The sequence below is a fragment of the Eucalyptus grandis genome, chromosome 6, assembly GCF_016545825.1.
Source record: "Eucalyptus grandis isolate ANBG69807.140 chromosome 6, ASM1654582v1, whole genome shotgun sequence".
Lineage (NCBI taxonomy): Eukaryota > Viridiplantae > Streptophyta > Magnoliopsida > Myrtales > Myrtaceae > Eucalyptus > Eucalyptus grandis.
Window position 1 is genome coordinate 11,690,659 of NC_052617.1, and position 22,097 is coordinate 11,712,755.

A 22,097-nucleotide genomic window follows, 5' to 3' on the forward strand; every position below is an offset into this window, starting at 1 on the left:
TGAAAATTTATGACTTGGGTGGAGGCATTTTCGGAAATGAAAGGCATTATTGTAAATATGGATGTAAAGTGATCTCCAACGGCAAACTTTTAGATGTTAATTGGTGTTTTTTTTTTTTTTTTGGTCTTTGGAGGAACCGGCTTGCACTCGACAACATGGGCCAGTAAACCCCGGGTGACACAAGCAGATGACTCACCACCCTTGAGTCACACTTAATACACCTAGAGCTTCTCCTGGGTTTTAAACCGATGTTAATTGTTGTTTTTAAAGGAGAGATGGGTAAGAGATAATAGGACGAATGTGGAGACGGATTTGATATTAAATCTAAACAAACATTAACGATATCTTTTCAATAGTGCATATGGTTTTAAAGATGAGTTATGTCTTTAAAAATAGGAAACTCATTTGATACTCTTGTGCTAAATAGTCCTCAATATGCAAGCAATCAAAATATTCATATCCACACATATCACAATGCTTTCACAAACTTTTCAAATTGTTTTTAGCAAATGCTTTCTATAATTCGAGAACCTAATGAAGCAACATTAAGGTCTAGCTCACTGCGATTCTCACACATTTAAGTTGCTTAGTTCACATCTAATTATCACTAGCCCATATCTAATTAGGAAGACTCTTGAACACAATTATCTATTAGATATCAACCATTAATTGATTCTCTTCATGGTTAAGATTGGGCGATAAAGTTGTCTGAAATTCCACATTGCTTTCTTCTTTTTCTTTTTTCTTTCCCCTTTCTTGCTGTCATGACATGATATATTTGAAAATTTCAACTTGGGAACTCCAAAGTCCAGAAAAGTTAATGCTAGCCCACATACTAAAGAATCAGTTTACTGAATTTCGAAATTGACAAAACTAGATAACAACATCAGGACAATAGAATTTGCTATTCTTATCATTTTGATTAATGCACTGAAAGTGAAGTTGGGCTCATTTAATTAAGACCAAACAATAGATACTTTATATTGTTTATAAATGTGTAAATAATTCATTGGGATACTACGTATCGATGTATCATATAAGAATAAATTGAAGCAGTAAATATAATTACTTGCTCCTTCAAAAGGTCATAGAGTTTATATGATTTATCTCCACGAATAATCATTGGCAATGATCAATAAAAAAAAAGGCCTTCACCATGTTGCCTGAGCCACTGAATCATAAAAACGAGAATCCTTTATTGTAGCCCTTATCTCGCTTTCAACAGTCTTAGCTGCGAGTTAGCTACAGATTTGTGTACACAATCTTCTAATCCTATTTACTTTCTTGCGCTGAGAAAACTCATCTAAAATTCTAAATTGCACACTGCAGGGAACATCCTCAATGGGAAGTTTATCTACCTTCCGGCATGGTGATCGTAATGATATTCCTTGTGTACAATTCTTCCCTTATTAAAGATGCCTCTCTCTCCATAAAGAAACCGGGTTGTTTAGGCTGTGGCAAGATTGCTTCCTCATTCGCTAACATGAAAACGACTGAAGACATTGTTGGCCTATCTCCAGGAAGTTTTTGGACACATAGCAAACCAACATGAATGCATCTCTCTACTTGGGATGCAATGAAGGAGTCACATAGAGATTCATGTAAAAGCTCCAAGGACCTGCTTACGCTCCACAGCAACCATGCCTGGGACAAATCCATTTATGTCATTAAACATCACCTAAAAGACATGAGTTTGGACAACCATATTGTACTTACTTACATGCCCAAGAAGGTTGTGTTGATGATCAGGATGGCAAAACCCTCTGTTCTTTTTGCCACTTACTATCTCTAGCAAAACTACACCAAGGCTAAAAACATCGGATTTCACAGAGAATTTTCCATCAAAAGCATATTCTGGAGACATGTAGCCGCTGCATTAAGAATATCGAGACTTAAATCTACCCAGTGTTCATGGACAGTGCTCGTTCATCAAGATAAGAAACTTACTAGGTACCAATGATTCTTCTCGTACTTGCTTCTCTTTCATTGCCTCCAAAGATTCTTGCAAGGCCAAAGTCTGAGATTTTAGGATTGAGGTCTGCATCTAACAAAATATTACTTGTTTTGAGATCTCTGTGAATGACTTGCAGTTTTGAATCTTGATGAAGATAAAGAAGTCCTCTAGCAATTCCTAAAACTATGTCGAAGCGACTTTTCCACGCTAACAAGAAGCTTCTGTCATCATCTGCATACAGTCAATTCCAAGTAAGTCTTAAACATTTAAGCTCAGCACTCTTAAAGCAAATGAGTTTATTGATTTGCATTTGGTTGTATGTCCAGGCAGAGGCACAAATGACATACTGACTAATAGAATGGGGGTGGACTGAAAAGGAAACGAAAAGGATCAAGGAGGTCAAACCGAAAATGAAATAATCCAAGCTTTTATTTGGCATGTACTCATATATTAACATTCTTTCTTCTCCCTCAATGCAACAACCAAGAAGTCCAACAAGATTCCTATGCTGAAGTTTGGCAATTAGCAGTACTTCATTCATAAATTCTTCAAGGCCTTGTCTTGAACCTTTCGACAGCCTCTTCACCGCTATTTCTTGACCCATGGAGAGATTTCCCTGCATTATTTTTTTCAATTGAATAAGCTTATCATGTTCTGTAAACTTCCAAATCCATAGCTCATTACCTTATAGACTGAACCAAAGCCACCCGCTCCAATCATGTTGGTCAGTGAGAAATGTCCAGTAGCAACGGCAATGGTAGAAAAATCATATAACGGTAAATCAATGTCTTCCTTCTGACTCTGTAAGCCTACGAGGACAAACTCTATCTATCATGTGAAAGTAATATTTAATTTGGTCACGGTCTGACAACAGAATTTCAATGCTAATCTTCACAGTTAAAGGGTACTAAATTATAAACAAGCTTACCTCTTCTTTTCATTCTGCTCTTCCATATAATGCTCAATGCTATACCTGCTATGAGCAATCCAGAAATGACTGAAGCCACCGTGACTGTCAACAGTATTTTCTTATTGACAGGGCTCTGGATGGAATCTAGAATTGCCAAGAAAAACGTGTTAACTAATTTTGGATGATAATATGTTCAGAAGCTGATGGATGTGATCACAAATAGTCCAGCAAAAGGATAAGCAAACAAGTAAATAGTTGGGTACAAGACCATGATTAATCCAGCATTCACCATGTACACACTTTTTAAAAAAGCAAGATCATCGCAGCTTAGAAAAGTGGTTGCTAACTGAATCACTATGTACATATTTACCTAACTCAGAAGCAGATAATTTAATGAAGATATTTTGTACATCTTGTTCAAATTCTCTTATATCAATGAGATCGCTGAACCACATCAGACAGCCGCTTCCTCCTCCTCGCGCATCTGAATTAGCATAAGCTGTGCAAGAACAGTTCTCTAGACACTCCACCTTGCACTCCTCAAGGCTCATGTTCTTGTTTACCCAGAAGTCTATCAGGTCGGGCAGAGTCAGCATCGAAAGTTTCAGAAAGCCCTGTTTTTTGAGAGCAATTTAACTGAGCTTTCCTAATGCACCCGCTGGTTGAATTAAATAACTGCCACTCTTCTGGGGATTTGGGCACGAATCCCTGCAAGCACTGGCATTTAGGTTCTTCGTTCCTTTTGCAAAAAGCATTAGCACCACACCGCCCATAGTGATCACATGGATCATGGGGAGATGAGGTCATGACCTCCCATGTAGAGCTCTCTCTCTTCCTCAGAAGACGTTGAGAAAGACCAGACTGATTCAATGTGAGTATGGTGAAGATATCATACCTTGAAGATTCGAACTCCAAATATACATATGTTTCATTGTAAACAAACCACGGCTTGAAAAGGGTACTCTTAGTCGATGGATCTCCCGGGAAACCGAATCCATTGAATGGCCCTGTCCGCAATGTTTTTGTGGAGCCTCGTCTGAGCATTTCAATTTGGGGCAAGCCATTAACATTTATGCCAATGGTATATTCTCCACAGGAAGGATCATCCGTGCTTTTCCAAGAAGTCAGACGCCATTCGAAACCAGATTTGAGGTTCCATCCCATTCGCATACCAGCTAAAAGGGTGTCAGTTGGATAGTCAAAGCTCTGCCATGACCATTCACCAGAGTGAGAGCTCATATTGTCTGAAACGACCAGGTTACCAGAGTCCAACAACTGTGCAACTGGGTTTCTTAAAACCCTGGATGAATTCGAAGACCAGATGATGCTCTTTGATCGGTTGAGAACAACAAGATTCCTCTCATCGTTAAATGTGAGGACACAATTTAAATCACTGAGTGGGTTGTTTCGGTTGGCAACCCAAACGACTTTTTCAGGACTAAATTTGTACCATATCCCCAAGTACCTGTACTGGGAGTTTTCTGGAGTGAAGAACCCAAGCTCAAAGCTTTGGCCTGAAGAGACCAATCTCTCTCCATTTTTAATGGACTGACCTGGACTTAAGGTATCGGATGCGATCACCAAGTTCAGCATAAACACGACATAAACAGAGTAAAAGAAGGGGGAATATGGAACCTTTTCCAATGCCATGAAGTCTTCTGTCAGTTTTTCCCAAGCTCCTCCCTCTCAATGAAAAGTTTTCAACTCAAAGGTTCTCACCAAGAAAATCCAGCTGAAGCCCTTCTATCACTGGAAACTCCCAATGAAATAAGTAAGCAAAGATCATGAAATGTAGACCACCCAAGTTTGACAAGTGTTTTTATTGGGAGACTTATCATGTCTATTCATGCAATGGGAAAAGGTCATGCTCACCCCTCACGGCTGGCCCATCAACCAGGTCGGTTCAGTTGGTCCAAAGTAGTAACGACTCATAATCGTCTCAATCCTAATCCCACGCAAACTCTACCCAACCTAAACTCCAATTTTTAGTAATTTTTCTTAAAATGTTGCCTTTGAAAAATGGGCAACTTTATGGACCGGCTCTTTGAGTTGGTGACAGAGCTCAATTAGTTCGGGTCCTAGCCTAGGACTGCTCATTGTACATGAGCAACGTGAAGACACAGGTGAACGCAACACTGCCCGACAAGAACACCTCCTTGGACTGGTTCTATAATATTTTGGTTTGTTGACTTGGTCAAATCAAGTGGCTAATAAAAAGACATTGACGAAGAGATAAAAGGGGAAGAAGAAAAAGAGAGGGATGGCCGCGGAGAGGAAAAGGGAAGAAGGAGAAGTAAGATGGAGATGGGAGAAGCCAGGCTGCGAAGACTAGAGCGGGGACAGAAGACACCTCTGGAAAGTCCAACTAAGGAACTTTTATTTTTAATGTATTTTCTATTTGAGAAAAGATTGCATGACAGCCTTCAATCTACTATTAAAAAAAAAGTCTATTTTGAATCACAAAAATTCAAATAAAAAAATAATTATAAGTTATTGTGAAGCCCACTCTTTTAAGAATTTGTGATTTACAACTAAATGTTATTCTCACACTAACCAAAAGACTGTTATGCTAGTAAAGCCATTTCTTTTTGCATTCCTCAAGTAAGATGCACGAAAATACCGTTAGTCATGGAAGGAACTAGACACCAACGTTGACTCAATTTGACATGGTGCACATGCTTAGAAAAATCCTCGGATTGTAACGAGTCTATGTATGAAGTACCAACACACAATGATCTACAAATCTAAACTGAACTCTCCAGCTGATTGATCCTTCCTAGATTGAAATGGTTTGTTAATTGCGGTGACAATGTTTTACACATTCCGATGGAGTTAACAAATTCTATGTGGAATTCATAGCGTATAGAAGAGGATGCTGGCATGCAAATTCAACATGCATGCTCATTGCTCTAGACCTTACTAAAAGAAGAAAAAGCCGAGCAGCATACACAAAAGTCAAGAGGGTTATGTTACAGCCTGAATTTTCAGATTTCGTTTTCGATTAAATAAATCGGGTATTTCGTTGACGAGCCTATAGTGTTATTCTCTGAGGTGATCAATCACGAAATAACTAGACTATTTGGGGGAAGCAATTAAGGGATTTTAACGCAATAGACTTGAGAATTCGATCAGGAATCGACTGCTCGACTGTGTTGATCTGCAAGGGTCATTACGACACCGTCAAAAATCGATCAGAGACTGGAGATAGGTCGATTTGATAAAGATATGTGATTAGTGTGTGGGTGATTCCACATAATTGCAAAATTATCGTCAATTGGCACTAGACCGATTTTTCTGTCATTTATGTACCAAGTGTCCGTATTTGAAATCTAGAGATTTTCACGACAACCGAGAGTTGCCAATGAGTCGAAGATGTATATTGTGGCTCGAGATAAATCGATCACGGGTCAATTGCACTAAAAATTCCTAAAAGCTATCCGATAGACAAGGTAACACTAAAATTGCATTGGATTGAAATTAACCGCAAATTTAAACCCAATTTCAGAAATTGAAAATCATGTCATGTCACACCTATTTTAACGTCTACTCATCGTTCGAAGCATTTTTGGTGATTCTGGATTTTTATGGAGATTCGATTCGGACGTTTCGGAAAACAAACGGGAATTCGGATTGGCCAAATCAAGAGATTTTCGACCGCAAACCAAGCTACTTGGCGAAGGAAAATTGTAGAAATTACGTGGGTTTTTTCTACATCAAAATGGGACATTAAATTTGGGAATTTGTTGAAGAAATTGAAGACCAAAATGTGAATTTCGGAATTGAAAAAGGGCAGCACTTTTGGGCATCAAAATGGGTTAATTGTGAGGATAATACAAGAAAGTATTATTGGACAAGTGGGATAAGATTGAGCTCTATTTGGGGACCAAGCAATTCATTTTTGGCTATGCTTGGTTGACTTTGATTTTTCTTTTCCCTTACTCTTCCTCGGCACGTCTCTCTTTCCCCATCTTCTTCGCGCAATTGTCTCCCTTCACCGAAGTCCCAAGCTTTGGTCTTCTTCCCCTGCAACTTCGTCATTTTCATTTTTCCTTCTGCTCGATCGCTCATCCACTGCCACACGGCCGAATCCTTTCATTTTCTCTTTTCCTCACTGCCACCCACCAGCTCCTTTGCACGTCCACCCCACTTGGTCAACAAATTTTCCCATCTTTGACTACCCAAAATTTCACCGAAGCCGCGCCCCCTCTCCACGTTTTCCCTTTCTCTTTTGTTTCATTTCCCTTTTATTTTGCATCTTCGAAGCTGCTCCCTGCACTGTGCCTTCATTCAGTCCATCACCGCCTGCAAACCACCATAGTTTGTCTCCATTTGGTCAACATTTCCACCCACAGAAGCCAGTAGTCGACCCAGCAGCTGCCTCGCGCGCCCACACGTTCCACTTCCTTCGGCCTTTCCCTTTTGCTCGCACGATTCCAGCAACCGAAGCTGCTTCTCCCTCTCGTTCAGTCCACGTGATTCCAGCGAAGCCAGAAGTCCAGCCCAGCTTCATCGACGCCAGCCCGTTCTTTGCAGCTCCAATTCAGCCTGTCTTGGCCCAAGTCCATCAAGCTCAGCCCATTTCCAGTTGGATCCAAGCCCTGCAGCAGCCCAAGTCAGCCCAATTTCAGCTCACTTGAAGCCCAAGAAGCAGGCCCAAGCCCAAATCTAAGCCCAGAAATTTCTGTGGGCATGCAAGGCTTTTAGGCCCTGCCCAAGTGTCCGTGGACGCCGCCTGTTGACATATAAATTTTTGCCAGTTTAATTATTTATCGCATTAAAAAATTAGGGATTAATTTTAACCCCTAAAAATATTATTTAATTAATTAATTGCATAACATATAGTTTTAGATGCATTTATTTTAATTTTCATTTACGTTGGGCCGGACAAATGGGTCAAATTGATGGTTGAAAATATTAATTTGGTGAATTGACTAATTTCACAAAGAGTAATTAAATCAGCCACCCCGTATCCTCGAGAAAGATTTTACGGATTGATTTGTGCGAGGTTTCAAATTTTAGAAGAATCCTCTTGCAATCCTAAATCGTATCAAAAGCAAATATTGCATTTGGAAAAAGGAATTTTCGTGGATACGGATTTGGAAAAATTAAAACCCTAACCGTGGCCTATAAATAGATTAAATGTGTAGGGTTTGAGGAGGAGGCCACACAATTGAAGACATGGCCATACACTGAATTGAGGGAAACAAAACACGTGAGAAAGAGAGGAGAGGTCCTTCGGCCAAGCCTTGGTCGAAACACCGCTCGTGCTATCCCTTCACCTCGGAGCCCAGCGACATTGAGCACCTGCCGCCGCGAGCTCCAACCTCAATGACGAAGCTGCTGTTCGGACGTGCCACCAGCACCGACGCTCAAACAGAGAGCATCTCTGAAATTTCCGTCCAAAACTAGCTTAAATATGTAGGGTTTGAGGAGGAGGCCACACAATTGAAGACATGGCCATACACTGAATTGAGGGAAACAAAACACGTGAGAAAGAGAGGAGAGGTCCTTCGGCCAAGCCTTGGTCGAAACACCGCTCGTGCTATCCCTTCGCCTCGGAGCTCAGCGACATTGAGCACCTGCCGCCGCGAGCTCCAACCTCAATGACGAAGCTGCTGTTCGGACGTGCCACCAGCACCGACGCTCAAACAGAGAGCATCTCTGAAATTTCCGTCCAAAACTAGCTGTGATCCAAGCTTGCTCGGGGCTTGCTCCGCAACGTTTTAAGCTGTCCCGACAAGTTCCAGCAAGCGTTTTAAAGATAAGTTATGTCATTAAAAATAGGAAACTCATTTGATACTCTCGTGCTAAATATTCCTCAATATGCAAAAAATAAAAAATATTCATATCCACACATATCACAATGCTTTCACAAACTTTTTAGATTGTTTTTTAGCAAATGCTTTCTATAACTCGAGAACCTAATGAAGCAACATTAAGGTCTAGCTCACTTCGATTCTCACACATTTAAGTTGCTTAGTTCACATCTAATTATCACTAGCCCATATTTAATTAGGAAGACTCTAGAACACAATTATGTATTAGATATCAACCATTAATTGATTCTCTTCATGGTTAGATTGGGTGATAAATTTGTCTCAAATTCCATATTGCTTTCTTTTTTTCTTTCCCCTTTCTTGCTGTCATGAGATGATATATTTGACAATTTCAACTTGGGAACTCCAAAGCCCAGAAAAGTTAATGCTAGCCCACATACTAAAGAATCAGTTTATTGAATTTCGAAATTGGCAAAACTAGATAACATCATCAGGACAGTAGAATTTGCTATTCTTATCATTTTGATTAATGCACTGGAAGTGTTGTTGGACTCATTTAATTAATACCAAACAATAGATACTTTATATTGTTTATAAATGTGTCAATAATTTATTGGGATGCTACATATCGATGTATCATAGAAGAATAAATTGAAGCAGTAAATATAATTACTTGCTCCTTAAAAAGGTTAGAGAGTTGACATGATTTATCTCCACGAATAATCATTGGCAATGATCAATAAAAAGGCCTTCACAATGTTGCTTGAGCCACCGAATCATAAAAACGAGAATCCTCTATGCAGCCCTCATCTCGCTTTCAACAGTCCTAACTGCGAGTTAGCTACAATCACACAGACTCATGTAAAAAATTCAGTCCAATTTCAACCAGTCTAGGTGCATATGCTTGTGTACACAATCTTTTGATCCTATTTACTTTCATGCACTGAGAAAGCTGATCTAAAATTGCAAATTGCACACTACAGGGAACATCCTCAACGGGAAGTTTATCGACCTTCTGGCATGGTGATCGTAACGATATTCCTTGTGTACAAGTCTTCCCTTATTAAAGATGCCTCTGTGCACGATGGAACTCTCTCCATAAAGAAACCGGGCTGTTTAGGCTGTGGCAAGATTGCTTCCTCATTCGCTAACATGAAAACGATTGAAGACATTGTTGGCCTATCTCCAGGAAGCTTTTGGACACATAGCAAACCAACATGAATGCATCTCTCTACTTGGGATGCAATGAAGGAGTCGCATAGAGATTCATGTAGAAGCTCCAAGGACCTGCGTGCACTCCACAGCAACCATGCCTAGGACAAATCCACTTACGTCGTTAAGCATCACCTAAAAGACATGAGTTTGGACAACCATACCATACTTACTTACATGCCCGAGAATGTTGTGTTGATGATCAAGATGGCGGAACCCTCTGTTCCTTTTGCCACTTACTATCTCTAGCAAAACTACACCAAGGCTAAAAACATCGGACTCCACAGAGAATTTTCCATCAAAAGCATATTCAGGAGACATGTAGCCGCTGCATTAGAAAATATCAAGACTTAAATCTACCCAGTGTTCATGGACAGTGCTCATTAATCAAGATGAGAAACTTACTAGGTACCAACAATTCTTCTCGTTCTTGCTTCTCTTTCATTGCCTCCAAAGATTCTTGCAAGGCCAAAGTCTGAGATTTTAGGATTAAGATCCGCATCCAACAAAATATTGCTTGTTTTGAGATCTTTGTGAATGACTTGCAGTTTTGAATCTTGATGAAGATAAAGAAGTCCTCTCGCAATTCCTAAAACTATGTTGAAGCGACTTTTCCACACTAAAAAAAAGCTTTTGTCATCATCTGCATACAGTCAGCCTAATGTAAGTCTTAAACATTTAAGCTCCACACTCTTAAGGAAATGAGTTTATTGATTTGCATTTGGTTGTATGTCCAGGCAGAGGCACAAATGACATACTGACTAATAGAATGGGGGTGGAGTGAAAAGGAAATGAAAAGGATCAAGGAGGTCGAACCGAAAATGAAATAATCCAAGCTTTTATTTGGCATATACTCATATAGTAACATTCTTTCTTCTCCCTCAATGCAACAGCTAAGAAGTTCGAAAAGATTCCTAGTGCCGTTGCGTAGCGTATTCTTACTCTTTGTTCATCTAATTAGAAGAATTTTCTAAATCAACTCATAAATTTGTGTTATGACTATAACTATTACCTAGAGGGAGTGAATAAGTGATTATGCGGAAATGAAATAATTTAAACAAATATTACTATGAGGCAACGTCTGATGAAGTGGTCAGGTCTTATCAGTATATAATTCTATCACAATAAATAAATAAAAGTAAGGGATAGAAAATTGCACACTCAAAATTATAGTGGTTAAGCTTTTGCAAACTTACGTCCACTCTCCCGCATTAACACTTAAGTTTGTGTGTATCACTCCTTACACACTCTAAGCCTCTAAAAGGTTATATAATTTCGCTTACTGAGACGAATGTATAAGATCACAAAATACTCTTTAGACTTTGGAATTAAAAGTTTCAATTTTCATGAATGTGAATTCCATCCTTTCAACTTCGAAACCTTCTCTTATATTCCTCCTAGTCCAAGTTGATCGTTGGATATATCTTCAAGATGATCATCTAGCCAATCTATCAGTTGGTCTTGAATATGATTGAGAAGATCTTATTACCTTTAGGATCGCCGAGGGTGAAGCTTCCCATAAGTTCTACCGCACATATAGCAATTCGGGTTTCCAAAAGTTGAGTGTTTAGAATTGGAAGGAACACCTCTAATAAGATGTTTCAAGAAAGTTGAATCTCCGATAGATATTAAGAAGACTTTCATTTTGAAACTTTTTTATGAGTATGGCAAGGAATCCAACCAATCACCACTAGCTATTGCATGAGTATTTGTCTCCTTCCTAGCTGTTTGACAAAATATGTAAGGAATGAAGAATAAACCAATTTTGATTGATCGTTTGATCATATCCCATTAGACTTTCCACTTTAAAATACTTTTTATCAAAAACAAGTCTTTAAGTTTTGTCAATCATCGAAACTACTTAGGAAATGTTTTCTCAAAAATTCGGACCCATGTGAATACTAAGGGTGCTATTGGTAAAGATTATGTTCTCAAGAACAATTTTTTTATCATAAATGATTTTTTTATTATATTCTTAGGCATAAGTTATGAGAAAAAGAACGCTTTGATAACTATTCAAAATTTCTATTCCTGATATAAAATTTCTATTTTAAAATTTTTCTTTTTCTTTTGCTCTTCTTCTTCCTCCTTCTTGGTAGCCGGTTGCCAACCACGGCAAAGTGGCCGACGATCGGCTAGGTGAGATCGATGAGCTCGCGAGCCTCGTCAAGCCACCAACGAAGCTCGATCTCGCTTAGGTACACAAGGTTAGCCTTGCCCTGGCTTAGTGAGGCCAAGCCTCATGCCGACTGGCAAGGTTGACCTCACCTAGCCAAGGCGAGGTTGAGCCTTGCTCAACCATGGTGAGGCTCAGGTCAACGAGCCTCGACGTTGCCATGGGCCGGCGAGGTTGCTGGCTCTAGTTTGCTGGCCAGCCAAAAGAAAGAAGAAGAAGAAAGGAAAGAGAAGAGAAAAAAAAAAAAAAAAAAAAGGAATTAATTCTAGGAATTGTTGCTAGGAATAAGAAGCAACTTTTTTTGCTTCTTGATTCTATTCCAAATCTATTCTTAGGGATACAAAAAATTGATTTTTGTTCTTGGGAGCAAAAAATTTACCAAACGAATTCCCGTTCTTTTTTACTCTGGGGAATAAAAGAACAGAATAAGTTGTTTCGGAGTATTACCAAATAGGGCCTAAGTTACTAGATTCAACTTAAGTGTTTAGCTGCAACTTTTATTGAGAATGATAACATAGGGTGATGTGGAGCCATAAGATTTGATAAAAATCGATTTTGAGTTATGGTTTGATTAGAAAGAACTTTTAAAATTTTATATTGATTACAACCTACTTCCGAATTTATTTTGGTTGATGTTTTTCACGTCTCTGTTCATCTTTTGAGTCAGCGAAGTTTAGGATCTTTTAATACTTGCAAAGGCTTTGCTTTTAACCGTAAACCCACTTTAATCTAAAGTTCAATAGAGAGACAGAGTGCAAGAAAATTTGTCGCGTGAGTGGCTGTTCTTCACATTAGTGGATATTCATCATGATTGGTCATTCTTGATATCTTTTGTCAACTTGTCGTGAACGCTTTGGCTTTGAAATAATGTTACCTAGACGAGTCTTAGTTACTTGAATTTAGATATCACTTCTTATTTAATTGATAGGATTTTGAGTTCATTGGCTTGATTTGCTTGATTGTGGGTATTCTCATACAAGTGGTCTTATCTATTCTATGAATTTATAAATTCATTTTTAAAAGTCATTGAGGTTGATGGGTTGATTTGCTTGAAAGGCACGTCACGACATGACATATTACTTCTGAAGAGAGAAAAAGTGATGTTTAGAACATATTTGTTGCATACATCTGAGCTAAGCATTTGCTACTAGTTTAATTATCTAAAATGACATGATAAATTTCCTATGTGAATGCATATTCCTATTTGAACTACACCACATTATGCATCGTGATCGACTGTAATTGAGTACATTGACAATGTGTTTAACAATACGATTGTGGCATTAGTCATGTGGCATCAGAGACCTAAGTTGTGATGTGAAATTGTGAGTATTTTAGCATTAAAAATGTATAAAAGCATAGTCGGAAAACATGTTACATTATGTTTTCGACTTTGAATTCATGCACAAAACCCGATTCTATTCGAGGATGTAGATCGATTTGTTAAATCGAATCAATTAAAAGGAAGAAATCTCGAGAAGTCCACTTTTCTATTCAAATAAGAATTTCTCCGCTTATCTAACGAAGGGGCGCCCGCATTTTGGATCTTCGGGTTTCTCTGGTCAGGGGACTTTTGTGTGCCTGTTTTTCGTTGTTAAGGGTTATTTATCCAAGTTGAGCGAGACACTAGACTCCTGCAAAGCTGCAGGACGTTCTTGTTTCGGTCGATGACTTGTGGTCTGAGTTCTACGTTTAATTGAATCGTTTATTTGTAAATACTGTGAATCTGTCCGGTCAAAATGTATGAAAACGTGAGAGGAACTTCTCAAAAGCCACCATGGGGCCCTTCTGATGAGCATCATAGCGGTCACAAGACGTTGCATACAGTTGACCCTTTTGTTGTTTTTTTGTTGTTTTTTTTTTTTGCTTGTTTTTGGTCCAACTATTTACATTTGACATATTTAGACTTGGAACCTCCCATAAGTAATCAAATGACGATTGTTCATTGAAATTCAGCTTTCAACTGCTTCAGTTGGTTGATTACTGTAGACTACTAATTTCTGACGATTATCGTAATGATGAATTTCTTTTCATTTTCTTTAAGTTCTCTGAGTACTCTGGCTTAGCGAAATTTATTTGTTCGTCCGTCCTCCAAACTTTCTGCTTGTCCAGCAGAAATTATTTGAGTGTAACTTTAAGGAAGACGTAGATTCATGGAGCTACTTTAGTTGTTTGTCATTCGAAATTTTTCCCAACGAAATAAAAGAAAATGAAAATATCAAAAACCATCCTTACTTTTCAACCATTACTACTTATTCTCCTCTATTTAAAAAAATTACCACTTACCATCCTCTGAAAATATCTCATTGCTAAAATGACCAAGTTGCCTCTCTTTGGAATTTAATCCGCCAAGTCTCTCACAAACCCTCGTCTCTTTTTCACCCATCATCGTCTGCTGCTACCGCTGCCACCATTGTGGCGGTGGCCAGGGCGGCAGCCAATGAGTAGTAATTGAGCTTAGAGTTATGTGGTTTGGTTTTGAGTTTGGTTTTGGGTTTGGGTGTGGTAGAAAAATTATGACTTGGGTGGGGACATTTCAAGAAACGAAATGGCATTATTGTAAATAAGGGAAGATGCGAAAGATGTAAAGTGATCTCCAATGGCAAACCTCGAGATGTTAAGTGGTGTTTTTTAAAAGTAGAGGAGGGTAAGTGATAATAGAAGAAATGTGAAGATGGATTTGATACTAACTCTAAACAAATATTGGTGATATAATTTGATAGTGTATATCGTTTTAATGGCAATCCATGTCATTGAAAATAAGAAACTCATTTGATACTCTCATGCTAAATGGTCCTCAATATGCAATCAATCAACAGATTCATATCCACACATATCACAATGCTTGCACAGACATTTCAGATTGTTTTTAGCAAATGTTTTCTATAACTTGAGAACCTGATGAAGCAACATTAAGATCTAGCTCACTGTAATTATCACACATTGAAGTGCTTAGTTCACATCTAATTAACCGATTTTTTTCATCGTTAGATTGGGTGATAAATTAGTCTGATATTCCACATTGCTTTCTTTTCTTCTTTCCCCTTTCTTTGCATGAGACAATATATTTGACAAAAATACTTGGGAACTCCGGGAGTCCAGGGAAGTTAATGCTAGCCCACATGCTAATGAATCAGTCTATTGAATTTCAAATATTGGATAAACCATATAACAACATCAGGGCAATAGAATTTTTTAACTCTTATTATTTTGATTAGTGCACTGAAAGTGTTGTCGGACTCATTCAATTAAGACCGAATAATAGATACTTTATATTGTTTATAAATGCGGAAGTGCTTCATTCGGATGGTACATATTGATGTAACGTCCAAGGAGAAAGTGAAGGAATAAATATAATTACTCGTTCCTACAAAAGATTAGAGAGTCGATATAAGTTATCTCCACAAATAATCATTAGTAATGAATTTCAATAAAAAGGCCTTCCCAAGTTGCTTGAGCCTTTGAATCTTAAAACGAGAATCTTTTATTGTAGCCCTCGTCTAGTTCTAAACAGTCCTTGCTGCGAGGTAGCCAAAGATTTGTGTACACAATCTTCTGAACCTTTTTACCATCATGCACCGAGAAAGTTGATCTAAAATTCTAAATTCAACACTGCAGGGAACATCCTCGATGGGAAGTTCATCAACCTTCTGGCATGGTGATCGTAATGATATTCCTTGTGTATAAGTCTTCCCTTATTGAAGATAGCTCTGTGCTCAATGGAACTCTCTCCATATAGAAACCGGGCTGTTTAGGCTTTGGCAAGATTGCTTCCTCGTTGGCTAACACGAAAACGACTGAAGACATTGTCGGCCTATCTCCAGGAAGCTTTTGGACACATAGCAAACCAACATGAATGCATCTCTCTACTGGGGATGCAATGAAGGAGTCGCATAGAGATTCATATAGAAGCTCCAAGGACCTGCCTGCGCTCCACAACAACCATGCTTGGGACAAATCCATTTATGTCATTAAGCATCACCTAAAAGACATGAGTTTGGACAACCATACTGTACTTACATGCCCAAGAAGGTTGTGTTGATGATCAGGATGGCAGAACCCTCTGTTCCTTTTGCCACTTACTATCTCTAGTAAAACTACACCAAGGCTAAAAACATCGGATTTCACAGAGAATTTTCCATCAAAAGCATATTCTGGAGACATGTAGCCACTGCATTAAGAATATTGAGACTTAAATCTACCCGGTGTTCATGGATAGTGCTCGTTAATCAAGATAAGAAACTTACTAGGTACCAGTGATTCTTCTCATTCTGGCTTCTCTTTCATTGCCTCCAAAGATTCTTGCAAGGCCAAAGTCTGAGATTTTAGGATTGAGGTCCACATCTAACAAAATATTACTTGTTTTGAGATCTTTGTGAATGACTTGCAGTTTTGAATCTTGATGAAGATAAAGCAGTCCTGTCGTGATTCCTAAAACTATGTCGAAGCGACTTTTCCATGCTAACAAGAAGCTTATGTCATCATCTGCATACAGTCAAACCTAATGTAAGTCTTAAAAATTTAAGCTCGGCACTCTAAAGGAAATGAGTTTATTGATTTGCATTTGGTTGTATGTCTAGGCAGAGGCACAAATGACATGCTGACTAATAGAATGGGGGTGGAGCGAAAAGGAAATGAAAAGGATCAAGGAGGTCGAACCGAAAATGAAATAATCCAAGCTTTTATTTGGCATATACTCATATAGTAACATTCTTTCTTCTCCCTCAATGCAACAGCCAAGAAGTCCGACAAGATTCCTATGCTGAAGTTTGGCAATTAGGAGTACTTCATTCATAAATTCTTCAAGGCCTTGTCTTGAACCTTTCGACAGCCTCTTCACCGCTATTTCTTGACCCAGGGAAAGATTTCCCTGCATTATATTTTCAAGTAAATAAGCTTATCGTGTTCTGTAAACTTGCAAATCCATAGCTCATTACCTTGTAGACTGAACCAAAGCCACCCGCTCCAATCATGTTGGTCAGTGAGAAATGTCCAGTAGCAATGGCAATGGTCGAAAAATCATATAACGGTAAATCAATGTCTTCCTTCTGACTCTGTAAGCCTACAAGGATGCATATAATTTCTTTCCTTGAGTCGGCCACTCATGCGAAAACTAGTCTATTGGGTGAAGCCGTTAAGAGATTCTAATGCATTAGACTCGAGAATTTGGCTAGAAAACAACCTTTCGACCGAACTAATCTGCAAGGGTCATTACGGCACAAATAAAAATCGATTAGAGACCAGAGATAGGTTGACTCGACAGAGGCATGTGATCGAGTGTGGGTGATTCCACCAGATCGCACAATTTTGTCGATCGACACTGGACCAACTTTTCTGTTGATTGGGTACCCTGTGTTCGTATTTGAAACCTTGAGATTACCCCGACAACCGAAAGTCGCCAATGTATCAAAGATGTACATTGTGGCTTGAATTGATCAACCACAGGTCAAATGCATGAAAATCCCTAAAAGCTATCCAATAGATCAGGACGCGCTAATATTATGCCAAAGTGAAATTAACCGTGAAATTAAGATCGAATTCTAAAATTGGAAGTCATGGTGTGTTACAAATCTTATTAGGAACATTGGATTAATTTATGGACTTTAATTGGACTCAATTGGAAGATAATTGATTGGAATTGAAGGAATTGTTGTACAAGATTTCATGCCCTGGCAGAAAATGAAATTGAACCTATTGAAATAAGGTTGTGGGAGGTTGGAGTTAGTGGATTGTGACATCACAAGTGATGTCATGGTGTGGGGGCAAGGGTGGCTAGGATTGGCTCTTGGAAAGGTGGGATATCACTTCCCCCTTGTCTCCATCATCTTCTTCATTTGAACTTGGAGAAGGGAGAAGGAGTTGCACCGTGCGACAGCCAGCCCGACGCCCCTTTCCGCTCATTCGTCGCAGCCGCCGTCGTCGCCGTTGCCAGAGTAGTCGCGGTCATCGTCCGTCCGCTCGAGGAGGCCAGCGCCCCGCTCCGCTGGTCAACTCGCCTGCTTGCTGCCTTCGTCCACCCGTTCCAGCTCATTGTTCGCCGTCCCACAATTGCTCAACACCACCGCATGTCGTCGGAGCTGTCGCCAGTCGCCACTCGAGCTACCGCCAGTCCTCCTCCACCATTCCTCTACTCAAACTACCGCCGAGCCACCTCCATCCGACTTCAATCGTAGCTTGCCGAGTGGGTTTAGTAGCCCAATTGTGGCCCGTTTTGGACGGCTTCCTGACCTCGAAAACTCAGCCCACCTTGAGGAAAGTCGTTCCCCTCGGCGTCCCCGTCGTTTTGGTCCGCTCGGCTCGTCATTTGAGTGAGTTTATCTCACTAAACCTTTGATTAGAGGGTTAATGATGCTTTAAGTGTGTTTAGCTTAGGTTGATTGAGATTAGGTGGTTAGATTAGTTTATTTAGTTGTGGATTAGATTAAGGTGTTTAATTAAGTTAAAGTGTGTTTAGTTTAAAGTTAAGTAGGTTTATTTTAATATAAGCCTTGATGTGACTTAAAGGAATTCATTTCTAATTTAAATAAATGTTTCGAAATTATTGGATTATTTAATAATATATCATATTCCAAAAATTATTAAAATATTATTATTTAAAAAAATTCGAAAAAAAAAAAAATTATTTTGACCTCAATTGCTCGAATTTCACGCCAATTGCCACTATGTAATTAGAATTTAAATTTGATGAGTGGATAATGCAAATTGAGTGTTTATTGTGAAAAATATGAATTTTAGTTAGAAAATCCCAAGTGTCGGGTTTGGCACCGAAATTTGATTTTTAAGGATTAATATTGTAATTGGAGTGTTCAAGTGATATGCAAAGTACCTTGGGTTGAGTATGAATTGTTGTATGATAATTAAGAGGAATTGTCTTAAGCTATTGAGCTGGATCTGCCCCTATATGGGATGCCACATACAACGGATGTTGGTCGCAGTTGATTCTGGGCCCATGCTCCTTCGGGAACATCGTCAACGTACTGATGAAGTCATGCTCCAAGGTGGAGAGGCGATACTTGGGTATATGTCAATAGATAGCCGAACTGCGATAGGCTATTCTCTTGTGTGGTAGTAAATAATAATTGGAACACTTGCTGTGATTGCGAATTTTGTGAAATTGATTGTGTTCCAATGGTTTAAGTTCTTATTACTACATGTGATTGAGTGATATGAATTGTACTAACATGCAGAGAGGAAATAAGACGAGGTAGGTCTTCTGTGCTGTGTAGCTAGACCACTCTTGCGCGTATTTTCTTTCTAATAGCAGTTTAGGAGGGGTGAACTTGCTGAAACAATGTCTCACCCCATTGTGGGAAAAATATTACAAGGCTGCAGATGGCAGGACCTTCGGAAAAGAATGGCATCCCAGTGCACATTGTCGAGCAGGTGCACAGTTTTCCTGACCCTAGGAGCCAATGGGTCTACGAGCTGATCAGGACCACCGTCTGGATTCAGGAGACTAAGGATGTCAAGGTATCACATAGATTTAAGGCATGGTTCCGTTTTGGGGCTAATGGCTTTAGGATTGGTCCACTCGATAGTTTTGATATTCCACTTGCTGTGGTGGATACTATTTTGGGTGAAGGTGTAGCTAACCTTCCTGATGGTAGGGTGGACAACCCATCGTCCCCGGACCCAGTGCAGTCAGATGTGGAAGATGTGGGATCGATGAACGAGTCCGACTAGTAATCATAGGGCTGTTTCTCTTTTTGGTGGACCGATCCATGTTGTGTAGACTGACCCTTTTTGATGCACATGAACTCTGACCCATTTTTGGTGCATATAGTCTCTGATCCTATTGGTGTATGTAAACTCTAGAATGATTATATATGAAAGTATGTTGGTATGTTTTTTTTTAATTGACTTTCCTACTATCCTCTCCCGTAAGTTTTGTCAGGGGTTTCTTAGTACGTTCCGCATGCGCATATTAATTGAATGGGGTCGACGACACTACCTGGGAATGTCGCATTTACATGACCATGGTGGATTGTTCACGTGTCCCGGGGTTTGGGGCGTGACACAGGCTGCTTAGGTCAAGCCAAGCTTGCACTTTCATTTCCTAACATGGCGACTACAGAGGACATCACTGGTCTATCGTTGGGGAACTTCTGCACACATAACAAGCCGATATGTATACATCTTTGTACTTGAGGTTCCACTGAATCACGCCAGCATTCATCAAGGAGTTCCATGGCTATGTCTTCAACCCAAAGCAACCATGCCTGAAAAATAGCATCTCGGGCTCAGAAATGCAAGACAAAAAGAGAGACACGAGGGAGAGAGAACAACATATTCTTTGGATCTTTTCTCTTACATGTCCGAGAAGGTTATGGTGATGATTTGGATGGTAGAATCCTCTGTTTCTTTTGCTGCTTACAATCTCCAACAAAAGCACATCAAAGCTAAAGACATCGGATTTCACAGAGAATTTTCCATCGAATGCATACTCATGGGACATATAGCCACTGTAATGGCAATGTATTAGTCTTTTAGCAAAATATACAGTCCTATCTAGAGATTTGCTGAAAAGATGAGCTCTTACTAGTTTCCGATGATTCTCTTCGTCTTTGCTTCTTTCTCATCGCATGCAAAAATTCTTGCTGACCCAAAATCTGAGATTCTAGGGCTTAGAATGCCATCCAGTAAAATGTTGCTAGCTTTGAGATCACGGTGAATTACTTGAAGTCTACAATCATGGTGTAGATAGAGAAGACTTCTTGCAATCCCAATGGCGATGTCAAAACATTTTCCTAGTCTAACAGTAAGCATTTTTCACGGTCTGCACATGCAGATAAGTTTAGTCAACTAGAGGAATTAAGTTCAGTGCATCATGAACATCTGTGAATATAGGGTCTAGAGAACTAACCAAAGATAAAATAATCCAAGCTCTTGTTTTGCATGTACTCATAGACCAAAATCCTTTTGCCCTCTCCATGCAACAGCCTAGAAGCCCCACAAGATTCCGGTATTGAAGTTTGGCTGTGAGAATTGTTTCATTCTTGAACCCTTCAAGACCTTGTCTCGAATCTCTTGACAGTCTCTTCACTGCTACTTCTTGTCCGGTAAAAAGATTGCCCTGCATATTGCATATAGAGTATACATGCTAAACAATAAAATATGATCATCCCATCTGCAGTTAACCTCGCCTTGGAATATGCATAGCTTGTTACCTTGTAAACTGGACCAAATCCACCAGCTCCAATCAGACTATCCTCAGAAAAACCGTTCGTAGCATTAACAATGGTAGCCAGATCAAAAAGTGGCAAATCAACATCTTCCTCCTTGATTTTCCAACCTAAGAAAGACCAGTTACTATAAAAATGTATGGTGCAACCCATGTTAAAAACACAAAGGGGCCTTAATGTCTCTTTGTATATTGTGGAGGTGTACATTCGTAGAACCAATTATACCGACCTTTGCTCTTTATTCTGCGATTCTGGACTTGATGACAGTACACCGTGGCCGAGAGAAACAAAACAGCAATAGCCTACATCAGTATGGTGATGACCATCCTTTTCTTCTTGGCAGAATTATGAACGAAATCTAGAATAGAGACCGAGAAGATTAAATGCAAACTTTGAGGTGCTGTTCCTGAATAAGCTGGTTAGAAGATAGAATGTCTAGAGAAAAATGCAAGATCGGCAAAATTAGTACCGAGTTCAGATTTTGGTAGGCGGATGTACAGAGCTTGCCCATAGTTATCTTCTTTGTACTCCTTAACGTCAAGTAGGCTTCCAAACCACAAGAGACAGCCGCTAACTCCTCTAACATCTAAATTAGCATAAGCTGTACATGAACAGTTCTTTAAGCACTCGGCCTCACATTCCTCGAGGCTCATGTTGTTGTTCAACCAGAACTCCAGCAGGTCAGGAATTTTCACGTTTGCAAATTTGAGGAACCCTTCTTCTTTTGAAGAATTTATTGGTATTCTCCTCGTGCATCCACCAGACCAATTGAGGAGATCCCATTGTTCTGGAGACTTCGGTACAAACCCCTTTAAGCAATCACATATTAGATCTCTATTAATTCTACATATACCGTTGGCTCCACAAGCACCATAAGCATCACATT

The 22,097-nt window shown here is 39.4% G+C and overlaps 3 protein-coding genes across 5 annotated transcripts; all 3 read right to left on the minus strand.

Moving 5' to 3' along the window:
* Positions 1 to 1,136: 1,136 nt before the first annotated feature.
* LOC104448280 (G-type lectin S-receptor-like serine/threonine-protein kinase SD1-1) lies at positions 1,137 to 3,499 on the minus strand. 3 transcript variants are annotated; one of them, XM_039315006.1, is made up of 7 exons: positions 3,235 to 3,499; positions 2,883 to 3,008; positions 2,639 to 2,778; positions 2,360 to 2,570; positions 1,948 to 2,185; positions 1,721 to 1,871; positions 1,137 to 1,644 (listed from the first exon to the last, which is right to left on the minus strand). In XM_039315006.1, exons 1-7 carry the CDS (start codon positions 3,458 to 3,460, stop codon positions 1,351 to 1,353), a joined length of 1,386 nt encoding a protein of 461 aa, XP_039170940.1. In that variant the 5' UTR covers positions 3,461 to 3,499; the 3' UTR covers positions 1,137 to 1,350. The 3 variants fall into 3 exon arrangements, with proteins under 3 accessions (XP_039170940.1, XP_039170941.1, XP_039170942.1); XM_039315007.1 differs by having other exon boundaries at positions 2,639 to 2,763; positions 3,235 to 3,498; XM_039315008.1 differs by having other exon boundaries at positions 1,456 to 1,644; positions 1,717 to 1,871.
* A 6,464-nt stretch (positions 3,500 to 9,963) lies between these two features.
* LOC104451488 (G-type lectin S-receptor-like serine/threonine-protein kinase SD1-1) lies at positions 9,964 to 14,415 on the minus strand. The gene is made up of 3 exons (XM_039314341.1): positions 14,316 to 14,415; positions 10,259 to 10,496; positions 9,964 to 10,181 (listed from the first exon to the last, which is right to left on the minus strand). Exons 1-3 carry the CDS (start codon positions 14,413 to 14,415, stop codon positions 9,989 to 9,991), a joined length of 531 nt encoding a protein of 176 aa, XP_039170275.1. The 3' UTR covers positions 9,964 to 9,988.
* A 1,256-nt stretch (positions 14,416 to 15,671) lies between these two features.
* Positions 15,672 to 18,060, minus strand: LOC104451388 (G-type lectin S-receptor-like serine/threonine-protein kinase SD1-1). Its single transcript, XM_039314342.1, has 6 exons — positions 17,895 to 18,060; positions 16,967 to 17,091; positions 16,689 to 16,899; positions 16,277 to 16,514; positions 16,046 to 16,200; positions 15,672 to 15,976 (listed from the first exon to the last, which is right to left on the minus strand). Exons 1-6 carry the CDS (start codon positions 18,058 to 18,060, stop codon positions 15,672 to 15,674), a joined length of 1,200 nt encoding a protein of 399 aa, XP_039170276.1.
* Positions 18,061 to 22,097: the final 4,037 nt, after the last annotated feature.